Source organism: Pristiophorus japonicus, chromosome 13 (genome assembly GCF_044704955.1).
Source record: "Pristiophorus japonicus isolate sPriJap1 chromosome 13, sPriJap1.hap1, whole genome shotgun sequence".
Lineage (NCBI taxonomy): Eukaryota > Metazoa > Chordata > Chondrichthyes > Pristiophoridae > Pristiophorus > Pristiophorus japonicus.
The window spans coordinates 196,568,595-196,581,506 of NC_091989.1; the positions used below are offsets into that span (position 1 = coordinate 196,568,595).

The 12,912-nt window shown below is 46.7% G+C and overlaps 1 protein-coding gene across 1 annotated transcript in view; it reads left to right on the forward strand.

Annotated features, from left to right (window-relative positions):
* Positions 1 to 12,912, forward strand: part of tango6 (transport and golgi organization 6 homolog (Drosophila)) — a 145,010-nt gene that overhangs the window by 104,522 nt on the left and 27,576 nt on the right. The window contains exon 17 of the mRNA XM_070898367.1: positions 10,402 to 10,515. Within this exon, the coding sequence (XP_070754468.1) occupies positions 10,402 to 10,515 (114 nt within the window). The remainder of the gene's footprint in view (positions 1 to 10,401; positions 10,516 to 12,912) is intronic.

The window sequence follows — 12,912 nt, forward strand, 5'->3', positions numbered from 1 at the left end:
GGACCGGTGAGGGCGATGGTGCCTCTGGGGAGTGCAGCCAGAGCCAATTCCAAGGCACCACGGGTGGCTCAGACGTGACTCCAGAATGGAATGGTATGGTTCCTCCTTGGTGCCAGGGTCAAGGATGTCACAGAGCTGACGCAAGGCATTCTGTGGGGAGAGGGTAAATAGCTAAAGGCCGTGGTCCATATCAGGATCAACGACATAGGTAGAAAGAGAGATGAGGTGCTACAGGCAGAATTTAGGGAGCTAGGAAGAAAATTAAAGGGTAGGACCTCAAAGGTAGTAATCTCCAGGTTACTACTGGTGCCACGTGCTAATGTGTACAAGGATAGAGAGGATGAACGCGTGGCTGGAGAGTTGGTGTAGGAGGAAGGGCTTTAAATTACTGAGGCACTGGGACCGCTTCTGGGAGAGATGGGACCTGTACAAACTAGACGGGTTGCACCTCAACAGCGCTGGAACCAATTTCCTCACGGGGAGATTTGCTAGTGCTGTTTGGGAGAATTTAAACAAGCTTGGCAGGGGAGTGGAAACCTGAGAACAAATTCAATAGGGAAGGAAGTAAAGCAGAAATTGGATAGCAAGAATTTAGAAAGTGAATCTGTAATCAAGGAGGTCTTCCTGTGCTAAATGGCATATACTTTAATGCAAGGAGTATAGCGAATAAGGTGGATGAGCTAAGAGCATAGGTAGACACTTGGGAGTGAGATATTATGGCCATTACAGAGACATGGCTTAAAGAGGGGCAGGTTTGGCAGCTCAATATTCCTGGTTACAGGATTTTTAGACAAGACAGAGGGGGTGGTGGTATTGATTAAAGAGACTACTACAGCGGTGAGAAGGGATGATATGTTAGTGATCATCAAATGAGGCCATATGGGTCAAATTGACAAATAAAAAGGGGGCGATTACACTGCTGGGCGTGTATTATAGACCCCCGAACAGTGGGAGGGAGATAGAGGAGCAAATATGTAGGAAAATTGCTGTGAAGTCCAAAAACCATAGGGCACTAATAGTAGGGGATTGTAACTATCCTAATATTGATTGGGACAAATATAGTGTAAAGGGTATAGAGGGTGCAGAATTCTTAAAATGCATTCAAGGGAACTTTTAGTCAGTATGTAACAAGCCCAACACGAGAGGGGGCGGTTTTGGATCTAGTTTTCGGGAATGAAGCTGGGCAGGTTAAAGGGATATTAGTGGGAGAGCTCTTGGGTGCCAGTGACCATAATTCAGTCAGATTCAAGTTGGTTATGGATAAGGACAAGGATAGACCAGGAATAAAAGTCCCAAATTGAGGAAAAACTAACTTTGCTAAGTTGAGGAGTGATTTGGCCACAGTAGACTGGAAACAGCTACTTGTCGTTAATCAGTGTTGGAACAGTGGGAGGCATTCAAGGAGGAGATCCAGAATGCTCAGACCAAGTCAGCATGGATTTGTGAAAGGGAAATCATGCTTGACAAATCTTCTGGAATTTTTTGAGGATGTTTCCAGTAGAGTGGACAAGGGAGAACCAGTTGATGTGGTATATTTGGACTTTCAGAAGGCTTTCGACAAGGTCCCACACAGGAGATTAATGTGCAAAGTTAAAGCACATGGGATTGGGGGTAGTGTGCTGACATGGATTGAGAACTGGTTGTCAGACAGGAAGCAAAGAGTAGGAGTAAATGGGTACTTTTCAGAATGGCAGGCAGTGACTAGTGGGGTACCGCAAGGTTCTGTGCTGGGGCCCCAGCTGTTTACACTGTACATTCATGATTTAGACGAGGGGATTAAATGTAGTATCTCCAAATTTGCGGATGACACGAAGTTGGGTGGCAGTGTGAGCTGCGAGGAGGATGCTATGAGGCTGCAGAGCGACTTGGATAGGTTAGGTGAGTGGGCAAATGCATGGCAGATGAAGTATAATGTGGATAAATGTGAGGTGATCCACTTTGGTGGTAAAAACAGAGAGACAGACTATTATCTGAATGGTGACAGATTAGGAAAAGGGGAGGTGCAAAGAGACCTGTGTGTCATGGTACATCAGTCATTGAAGGTTGGCATGCAGGTACAGCAGGCGATTAAGAAAGCAAATGGCATGTTGGCCTTCATAGCGAGGGGATTTGAGTACAGGGGCAGGGAGGTGTTGCTACAGTTGTACAGGGCCTTGGTGAGGCCACAACTGGAGTATTGTGTACAGTTTTGGTCTCCTAACCTGAGGAAGGACATTCTTGCTATTGAGGGAGTGCAGCGAAGGTTCACCAGACTGATTCCCGGGATGGCGGGACTGATCTTCAAGAAAGACTGGATCAACTGGGCTTGTATTCACTGGAGTTCAGAAGAATGAAAGGGGACCTCATAGAAACTTTTAAAATTCTGACGGGGTTAGACAGGTTAGATGCAGGAAGAATGTTCCCAATGTTGGGGAAGTCCAGGGCCAGGGGACACAGTCTAAGGATAAGGGGTAAGCCATTTAGGACCGAGAGGAGGAATTTCTTCACCCAGAGAGTGGTGAACCTGTGGAATTCTCTACCACAGAAAGTTGTTGAGGCCAATTCACTAAATATATTCAAAAAGGAGTTAGATGAAGTCCTTATTACTAGGGGGATCAAGGGGTATGGTGAGAAAGCAGGAATGGGGTACTGAAGTTGCATGTTCAGCCATGAACTCATTGAATGGCGGTGCAGGCTAGAAGGGCCGAATGGCCTACTCCTGCACCTATTTTCTATGTTTCTATGTTTCTACCAAACATATGCTCTTAAAGAAAAAGGGTGGGAATAAAAATTCTAGAAAGTTAAGAGGTAAAATTAAAAAGGATATTAGGAATGCTAAGAGAGAGCATGAAAAATTCTTGGCTAGTAAAATTAAGGAAGACCCAAAGATGTTCTATAAATATATTAAGAGGATAACTAAAGAAAGGGTACAGCCTATTAGAGACCATGAGGGTAATCTTTGTGTGGAGGCAGAAGATGTTGGTATGGTTCTTAATGAATACTTTGCGTCTGTTTTCACAAAGGAAAGGGGCAATGCAGATGATGTTATCAAGGAGGTGTGTGAAATTCTGGATTAAATAAACAGTGAGAGAGGAGGTGTTAAGGGGTTTAGCAGCTTTGAAAGTAGATAGGTCCCCAGGCCAGGATGAAATGCATCCCAGGCTGTTGAGCGAAGTAAAAGAGGAAATAGCAGAGGCCTTGACCATCATTTTCCAGTCCTCTTTGGATTTGAGCATGGTGCCAGAGGACTGGAGGACTGCTACTGTAGTACCCTTGTTTAAGAAGGGCGAAAGGGATAGGCTGAGTAATTATAGGCCTGTCAGCCTAACCTCAGTGGTGGGAAAATTATTGGGAAAAATCCTGAAAGACAGGATAAATCTACATTTGGAAAGGCAAGGATTAATTGGGGACAATCAACACAGATTTGTTAAGGGAAGATCATGTTTGACTAACCTGATTGAGCTTCTTGGTTACCCCCTCCAATAATTCAATGAGGTAGTGCATATGATGTAGTGTATATGGACTTTAGCAAAGCTTTTGATAAGGTCCCACATGGTGGACTGGTCATGAAGGTTAAAGCCCATGGGATCCAGGGCAAAGTGGCTAGTTGGATGCAAAATTGGCTTAGAGATAGGAAACAAAGGGTAATAGTTGATGGATGTTTTTGTGACTGTTTCCAGTGGGGTTCCGCAGGGCTCAGTACTGGGTCCCTTGCTTTTTGTGGAATATATCAGTGATCTAGATTTGAATATAGAGAGTATGATTAAGAAGTTTGTAGATGACACAAAAATTGGCTGTGTGGTTGATAATGAAGAGGAAAGTCACAGGCTGCAGGAGGATATCAATGTACTGGTCAGGTGGGCAGAGCAGTGGCAAATGGAATTTAATTCGGAGAAGTGTGAGGTAATGCACTTTGGGAGGGCTAATAAAGAATGGGTATACACATTAAGCGGGTAGGCCACTTAATAATATAGATAAACAAAGGGACCTTGGAGTGCTTGTCCACAGATCCCTGAAAGTAGCAGGCCAGATGGATGAGATGGTTAAGAAGGCATACGCAATACTTGCCTTTATTGGCCGAGGCATAGAATACAAGAGCAGGGAGATTATGCTTAAATTGTATAATACTCTGGTTAGGCCACGGCTGGAGTACTGCGTGCAGTTCTGGTTACCCTATTATAGGATGGACGTGATTGCACTGGAGAGGGTACAGAGGAGATTTATTAAGATGCTGCCTAGAATGCAGAATCTTAGTTATGAGGATAGATTGGATAGGCTGGGTTTGTTCTCATTGGAACAGAGGAGGTTGAGCGGAGACCTCATTGAAGTGTACAAAATGTTGAGGGACCTGGACATAGTGGATACTAAAGGCCTATTTCCATTGGTGGAGGGGTCCATTACGAGGGGGTATAGTTTTAAGGTGGTTGGTGGAAGGTTCAGAGCGGATTTGAGGGGAAGCTTCTTCACGCAGAGGGTTGTGGGGGTCTGGAGCTCGCTGACTGGAAAGGTGGTGGATGCAGAAACCCTCACCACATTTAAAAGGTGCTTGGATGGGCACTTGAAGTGCCGTAACCTGCAGGGTTACGGACCGAGAGCTGGTAAGTGGAATTAGACTGGATAACCTCTTGTTGGCTGGCGCAGGTACGATGGTAAGTACTGCAGGGAATCGAATACGGCCAGGGTGATCTTCTGGACTAGTTTCGATTGGGTCGGAGAGGAATTTTCCAAATTTTTAGATTTTTTTTTTTCCCAATTGGCCTGGGTTTTTATCTTTTTTTGCCTCTCCCAGGAGATCACATGGCTCCAGTTGGGGTGGAGTGTAAAATGTTGCGATGCAGGGGGTGTCGCAGTTGTGTGAGGCGGACTGGTTGGGCCGGATGCTCTTTACCTTTCCGCCATTGTTCATAGGTTTATATGTAACGTTCAGGGCTGCTGACCGAGGGCCGTGCGGCTCTTTGTCGGCTGGCATGGGCACGATGGGCCGAAATGGCTTCCTTCTGCGCTGTAGATTTCTATGTTTCTACAGATACTGCAGTTTCTCGTAGGCAGTGTGACTCACCAGCAGTGCTGGGTGCTGCAGCTAACTGGATGCATTCAGAACATTAATCACATACTCACCTCTGCAGAGCAGCATCATCACTGTGTGCCTGATAAGGTGCCAGACTTGGTTGTAAGTCAGAAGGTTGTGGGTTCATGTCCCACTCCACAGAGATTTGTGCATAAATTCTAGGCTGGTACTTCACTGCAGTACTGAGGGAGCACTGCACTGTCTTTTTGGCAGTACTGAGGTTGCGCTGCACTGTTAGAGGTGCCGTCTTTCACAGGAGATGTTAAACCAAGACCCTCTCTACTCTCTCAGGTGAACATTAAAGATCTCACAGTACTATTCGAACAAGAGCAAAGGAGTTCTCCCATTGTACTGGCCAATATTTATCCCCCAAACAATATGTGGTTATTTATTTCATTTCTATTATGGGATCTTGCTGTGTTTAAATTGGCTGCCGTGTTTCCTACATAACAGTCACAACACTTTAAAAGTACTTCATTGGCTGTAAAGCGCTTTGGGATGTCCTGAAGTCTCGGGAGGTGTGCAGAAATGCAAGTTCGTTCATTCTGATAAAGTCTTCCTAATGCATTGATTGGAGTTCCACTACGAACATTGGAACAGTAGTCGGCCATTCAGCCCCTCGAGTCTGTTCCGCTATTCAATGAGATCATGGCTGATCTGTGACCTAACTCCATACACCCGCCTTTGGCCCATATCCCTTAAAATCTTTAGTTAACAAAAAGCTATCAATCTCTGATTCAAAATTAACAATTGATCTAGAATCAATTGCTGTTTGCGGAAGAGAGTTCCAAACTTCTACCACCCTTTGTGTGTAGAAGTGTTTCCTAATTTCACTCCTGAAAGGTCTGGCTCTAATCTTTAGACTATGCCCCCTAGTCCTAGAATCGCCAACCAGCGGGAATAGTTTCTCTATCTACCCTATCTGTTCCCCTTAATATCCTGAAAACTTCGATTCGATCACCTCTTAACCACCTAAATTCTAGGGAATACAACCCTAGCTTGTGTAATCTCTCCTTGTAACTTTACCCTGAAGTCCGGGTATCATTCTGGTAACCTACACTGCACTCCCTCCAAGGCCAACATATTCATCCTATGATGTGGTGCCCAGAACTGCTGTCAGTACTCCATGTGTGATCTAACCAGGGTTCTGTATAGTTGCAGCATAACTTCTACCCCCGAACATTGAATAAATTTAAGACAGAGATAGACAGCTTCTTATCCGAAAAGGGATTAAGGGGTTATGGGGAGCGGGCAAGGAAGTGGACCTGAGTCCATGATCGGATCAGCCATGATCGTATTAAATGGCGGAGCAGGCTCGAGGGGCCATATGGCCTACTCCTGTTCCTATTTCTTATGTTCTTATGTTGTATTCGAGTCCTCTAGATATAAAGGCCAGAATGCCATTAGCCTTTTTAATTATTTTCTGTACCTGTTCATGACATTTTAATGATCTCTGTATCTGGACCCCCAAGTCCCATTGGACCTCGACTGTTTTTAACTTTCACCATTAAGAAAGTACTCTGTCCTATCCTTTTAGGTCCAAAGTGGATGACCTCACATTTGCCTACAGTGAAATCCATTGGTCACTTAATCTGTCTATCTCTTTGTAATTTTATGCTTTCTTTTCTATTTGTTCCTGGGATGTGGGCGTCGCTGGCAAGGCCGGCATTTATTGCCCATCCCTAATTGCCCTCGAGAAGGTGGTGGTGATCCGCCTTCTAGAACCACTGCAGTCCATGTGGTGAAGGTGCTCCCACAGTGCTGTTAGGGAGGGAGTTCCAGGATTTTAACCCGGTGGCTATGAAGGAACGGTGATATATGGCAGCCTGGTCAAGAAAGTAATAGTCCAGGGGGTCCAGGGCAAAGTGGCAAGTTGGATCCAAAATTGGCTCAGAGGCACGAAGCAAAGGGTAATGGTTGATGGGTGTTTTTGTGACTGGAAGGCTGTTTCCAGTGGGGTTCTGCAGGGCTCAGTGCTGGGTCCCTTGCTTTTTGTGGTTTATATCAATGACTTGGACTTAAATGTTGTGGGTATGATAAAGAAGTTTGCAGATGACACTAAAATAGGCTGTGTGGTTGATAATGAAGAAGAAAGCTGCGGACTGCGATGGAAACCAACTGGTCCTGGGAGTTTGTCACACTTTAGTGCCATTATTTTCTTCATTACTGTTATTTTACTTGAGTTAATTTTATTGAGTCCCTGTCCCTGATTTAATATTAATTTCCTTGGGATTTCTGGCATGCTATCCTCTTCCTCTGCTGTAAATACTGACGCAAAGTAATTATTCAACATGTCTGCCATTTCCTTATCACTTTCAGTGATAAGGGGCCCACCATTGCACCTGACTACCCTATTTTCTTTAATATAATTGTAAACATTCTTTGTCTTGATTTTGATATCCCTTGCAAGTTTCTTTTCACGCTCCCTTTTTGTAGCTCTTACTGTCTGTTTTGTGACCCTTGTGACCCTTTGCTAAGCTTTATATCTTTCCTGTTCGCGAGGATCTGTTCTATTTTAAGCATTTTTGTATGCTTTTTCTTTCAGTTTTATGCTGTCCCTTACCTCTCGGGTATAAACTGGTTCTGTATCCCCTTAAATTCTTCTTTGAACATCTCCCACTGATTTTCTCTCGTTTTACCCATTAACAGATTTGCCCAGTTTACCGTGGACAGTCTCTGCCTCCCCCCGTTGAAGTTGACCTTATCTAAGTCTAGAATCTCAGTAGCTGTTTCGTGATTCTCCCTTTCAAACACTACGTTGAACTCAATCATGTTATGATCGCTATTGGATAAATGTTCACGCACAGTTAAGCTGTTAACTAAATCTGACTCATTACTCAATCTATTATTGCCTGCCCCCTTGTTGGTTCTAGGACATATTGTGGTAGAAAACTATCCCGGACACACTTAAGAAATTCACTACCTGTCTGACAGGTGCTGGTCTGCTTATCCCAATCTGTATGAAAGTTAAAATCCCCCATTAAACCCACTCTGCCTGTCTAATCTCTGCAGTTATACAATCTAGCACATCACAGCTGCTACCAGAGGGCCAATACACTACTCTCATTACAGTCTTAAATCCTTTCCTATTAATTCTACCCATAAAGTCTCCACTGGCTGCTTACCTCTGGTTATATCCTCTCTTATCATTGAAGTGATTTCATCCTTAATCACTAAGGCTACTCCTCCCCCTCTGCCATTTTCCCTATCTTTCCTGTAGCCCTTACAACCTGACAGGTGAAATAACCTCTCTGGCCTGTCAGTCCAGAGGAACAGATAAAGGTGACTGTATTGTTCACTGCTGCTGATCTCTCGAGTCACTTATTCTGTACATTTCTCCACAGTGATGAATTGGTTTAGGAATCTCATTTGAACAGGGTTCAGTTTAGTGCCAGGACTGTGCATATAATTCCCCGCCTGACTTTCTGTCCCTCGCTATTCACTTGCTTTCTCTTTATTGTCTGCTCTGCCTCTACCTATCAAACCCTTCACTATACACATCACAAAACCTACAAACAGCCCCAGCTGTAAACTGTGCACTGAGTTGGACTTTTTCAGGGAAGCTTTGAGGGTGTCCCTGTAACGTTTCCTCTGCCCACCTTTGGCCCTTAGATATGGAGTGTGTCCTGGCACTGTTAACATGGTAATCCAATCTAAGCTGTGAAATAGCTGAGCTGTATCCTCATTCACATTTGCGCACCGTACAAAGCACACAGAGTACGATCACTGTCAGCTGCCTGTCGCCTCTGGTCATGTGAGTAATGGTTGGGGCTGAAACTCCACTGACCGGACAAATGTTGACCAGTGGATCCAAGGTTGCGCTCACCAGGCCCCGTGCCATCCGCAAACATGGTCCTGAGCACTCGAAGAGGTTTATTGAGGACCTCTGCCATTGCCTTTGAGTGAATTTGCATTGGATGTTACCTGATGGTGTCTCGTCACCGTGTCACTGCCTTCCCCCTACAGTATGAGCCTGTTTGATGGATGATCCCAGGACAACTGACCCTGTGCAGTTTAGAATCATAGTTCACAGCACAAAAAGTCGGTTTGGCTCATCATGACTGTGCTGTCTCTCTGACTGAGCTCTTCAGTCCCTTTCTCTACCCTTTCCCCAAGCCCCTTCAAATTTTTATTTTTCAAATATTTCTCCACTTCCTAAGTGCATTTAAGGGGAGGCTAGATGCACCAACATTAGCGTCTTCGACCAGGCCAATATCCCCAGCATTGAAGCACTGACCACACTTGATCAGCTCTGCTGGGCGGGCCACATTATCACATTGTCCGCATGCCAGACACGAGACTCTCAAAGCAAGCGCTCTACTTAGAACTCCTTCATGGCAAATGAGCCAAAGGTGGGCAGAGGGAAACGTTACAGGGACACGCTCAAAGCCTCCCTGAAAAAGTGCAACATCCCCACTGACACCTGGAAGTCCCTGGCCAAAGATCGCCCTAAATGGAGGAAGTGCATCTGGGTGGGGGCTGAGCACCTCGTGTCTCATCACCGAGAGCATGCAGAAATCAAGCGCAGGCAGCGGAAAACCGGACTCCCCACCCACCCTCAACGACTATCTGTCCCACCTGTGACGGGGACTGTGGTTCTCGTATTGGACTGTTCAACCACCTAAGGACTCATTTTAAGAGTGGAAGTGAGTCTTCCTCGATTCCGAGGGACTGCCTATGATGATGACAAAAAAAGACAAGCATATGAGGCAGAAGGAAATAGATGGTTATGCTGATAGATTTAGATGAGGAAAGATGGGAGGAGGCTCGAATGGAGCATAGACGCCTGTTTCTGTGCCGTATATCCTATGTAATTAAAAGCTTTTCTGGATTCTGTTTCTGGCCAGGCATCCCAAGTTCCAACAGCCCTTTATAAATAAATCATTCTAACCTCTCCCGTCATTCTTTTGGTGATTATCTTAAATTTTAGCCCTCGAGTTACCAACTCACTAACCAGTGACAGTGAATTTATCTGATCAAAACCACTCATAATTGAGATCACTACTGAATCTCCTCTTCACCTTCGAATGATTCTCTAGTCTATCCTCATGACTAAAATGTCTCATCCTGCTATCGTCTGGAGTCTCTTCTGCACCCTCTGCATGGCCTTGACATCCTTCCTAAACTAATGCACCAAGACTGTTATCTGAGGGGCCCAATGATCTCTGAGCCCCACTGGCTTCCAGGGAGCTGCCTGCAGAAGGTGGAGTTTCACTGCCATAATCAGCCTGGGTTTGACGTTGCACTTGACACCGCAAAACGCCCGGGCTGAGGAGACAGACTCCTGGAGAACTGACAACAGGTCCGTGCCACCTGTACTGAGTCACTCTGCTGTCTTTCTGGTTTCCTTCCAGGTGATGGCATGTCTTGCTGCCATTGTGAAGACCGAGCCAGAAGCAGAGGTTCGTCGGGCTGCAGTTCACGTGATCACCCTCCTACTCCGCGGACTCGGTCAGAAGGCCGTTCAGGTAGGGTTTTTATTGCAGCAACAAAACAGGAGAGGGGATATCAGCTGCATGGCATTACCTTCTCCAGAGAGCGCACTGGGCTTTAAGACGTTGTGGGTTTGAGTGCTACTCCAGTGACCTGAGCACATCATATAGGCTGACACTCGCAGTGCAGTACAAAGTGCTCCACTGTTGGAGTGCCGCACAGTCGGAGCATCAGTACTGAAGGAGTGCTGCACTGTCGGAGCGTTATTACTGAGGGAGCGCTGCACTGTTGGAGCGTTATTACTGAGGGAGCGCTGCACTGTCGGAGCGTTATTACTGAGGGAGCGCTGCACTGTCGGAGGGGCAGTACTGAGGGAGCGCTGCACTGTCGGAGGGGCAGTACTGAGGGAGTGCTGCACTGTCGGAGGGGCAGTACTGAGGGAGCGCCTCACTGTTGGAACGTCAGTACTGAGAGAGTGCTGCACTGTTGGAACGTCAGTACTGAGGGAGTGCTGCACTGTTGGAGGGGCAGTACTGAGGGAGCGCTGCACTGTCGGAGGGGCAGTACTGAGGGAGTGCTGCACTGTTGCAACGTCAGTACTGAGGGAGCGCTGCACTGTCGGAGCGTCAGTACTGAGGGAGCGCTGCACTGTCGGAGGGGCAGTACTGAGGGAGTGCTGCACTGTTGCAACGTCAGTACTGAGGGAGTGCTGCACTGTTGGAGGGGCAGTACTGAGGGAGCGCTGCACTGTCGGAGCGTCAGTACTGAGGGAGCGCTGCACTGTCGGAGCGTCAGTACTGAGGGAGCGCTGCACTGTCGGAGGGGCAGTACTGAGGGAGCGCTGCACTGTCGGAGGGGCAGTACTGAGGGAGCGCTGCGCTGTCGGAGGGGCAGTACTGAGGGAGCGCTGCACTGTCGGAGGGGTAGTACTGAGGGAGCGCTGCACTGTCGGAGGGGCAGTACTGAGGGAGTGCTGCACTGTCGGAGGGGCAGTACTGAGGGAGCGCTGCACTGTCGGAGGGGCAGTACTGAGGGAGCGCTGCACTGTTGGAGGGGCCCTGTTTCAGACGAGACATTAAACATCGTGAGTTGTGCATAGTGTGAGGGGCGGGTGAGTTGTGCACACTGAGGGACAGGTGAAGTTCTCTTTCTGTGCAGTCTGTCTATGTCTGATCCATTTCCTCTGTCTAAGGAATAATTACAGGCTTCTGGTGATGGTGCAATAGAGATAAGGAGAGTTAGGCAGCACTCGGAGCTGAAACATCTGGACTACTCAGCACCGAATATTAATCAATTGACGTAAATAATGTCCTTTCTGTGGCGCCTGTGTCTGAGACTTGTTTAGTTCAGGTAATGAACAGGAGGGTCGGGTGTATCAGAGTGATGAAAGGTTGCACCACAGGTCATGACGAGAAAGTTTCAATCTAGACCAGGAGGCACTAGCCAATGTCACCTGTCTGATGCCAACCTGGCAGACTGCGACTAGCGATGGGAACCAGCTCTGCTTTTGCTGCAAGAGGTGCAGTCACATCTGAAAGCTAGAGACTTGGGGCATTTCACACACCTCAAGAATGAGAAGGGACCAGCCAAGAGAAGGAGTCAGCTCATCTCTCCGGCACTATACTGACCGTGACTTCCAAGTTGAGTCCCAGTCCCTCTTCTTTCCGTCCCATCTCTGTCCACCCCGGCGCCCCCAGGATTTTTGCCCATTTAATAAATTGGCAGCAGCTGAAGCGACGAGAACTCTGTTTCCAGTTTTAAAGCTGGTCTGATATCGGAATAGTTCAGAAAACTGATGACGTGTTAATTCCATATTTGTGCTGTCTCGGGTTATAGTAACTTGGCACAATATCTGATAGCCAGTGTAAATACCAAGCACACTGGGAGCTCCAGCTGGTGCCAACCATCGGGACAGAGAAGCTGCTCTTGTTTATTGCACAGAAGGTGGAGATTTCAAACTTCATTTGGCAATTTGGGAATCTACTTTTCACTGCTATTCAGGTATAAATGGTGAAGTTTACTCGGGTGAGAAAGGAAATGTGCGCCTGTTTGTGGTGGGAACGATGTGGAGGAAAAGGAGGAACTAAGCTTGGGCTGTGTGCCTGAATGGCCGGATGACGGATGTTATTGTTTCTGCACATTTCACAAGACATGATGAGCAGTAAATCCATCATCTAATTGAGAAACCCAGTCTGGTTCATCTCACGCCAAACAAAAGGGATAAAGGTGAAATCAGTTAAAGCTGGAAATGGTGGCAGATTGAGGTCAGACTTGAGTGGAGTCTCCACCCCGAATCTCAAGCTAACCAGAGTAAATTGTTACCTTCTGTAATTCATGTTTTCCATTGATGTGAAGATGGTGTGTACGAGGCAAGTGATCCAACTCGGTGACAGTATAACCGCGTGGGTTGTTCGCTCGGTGACCGGGTGGGT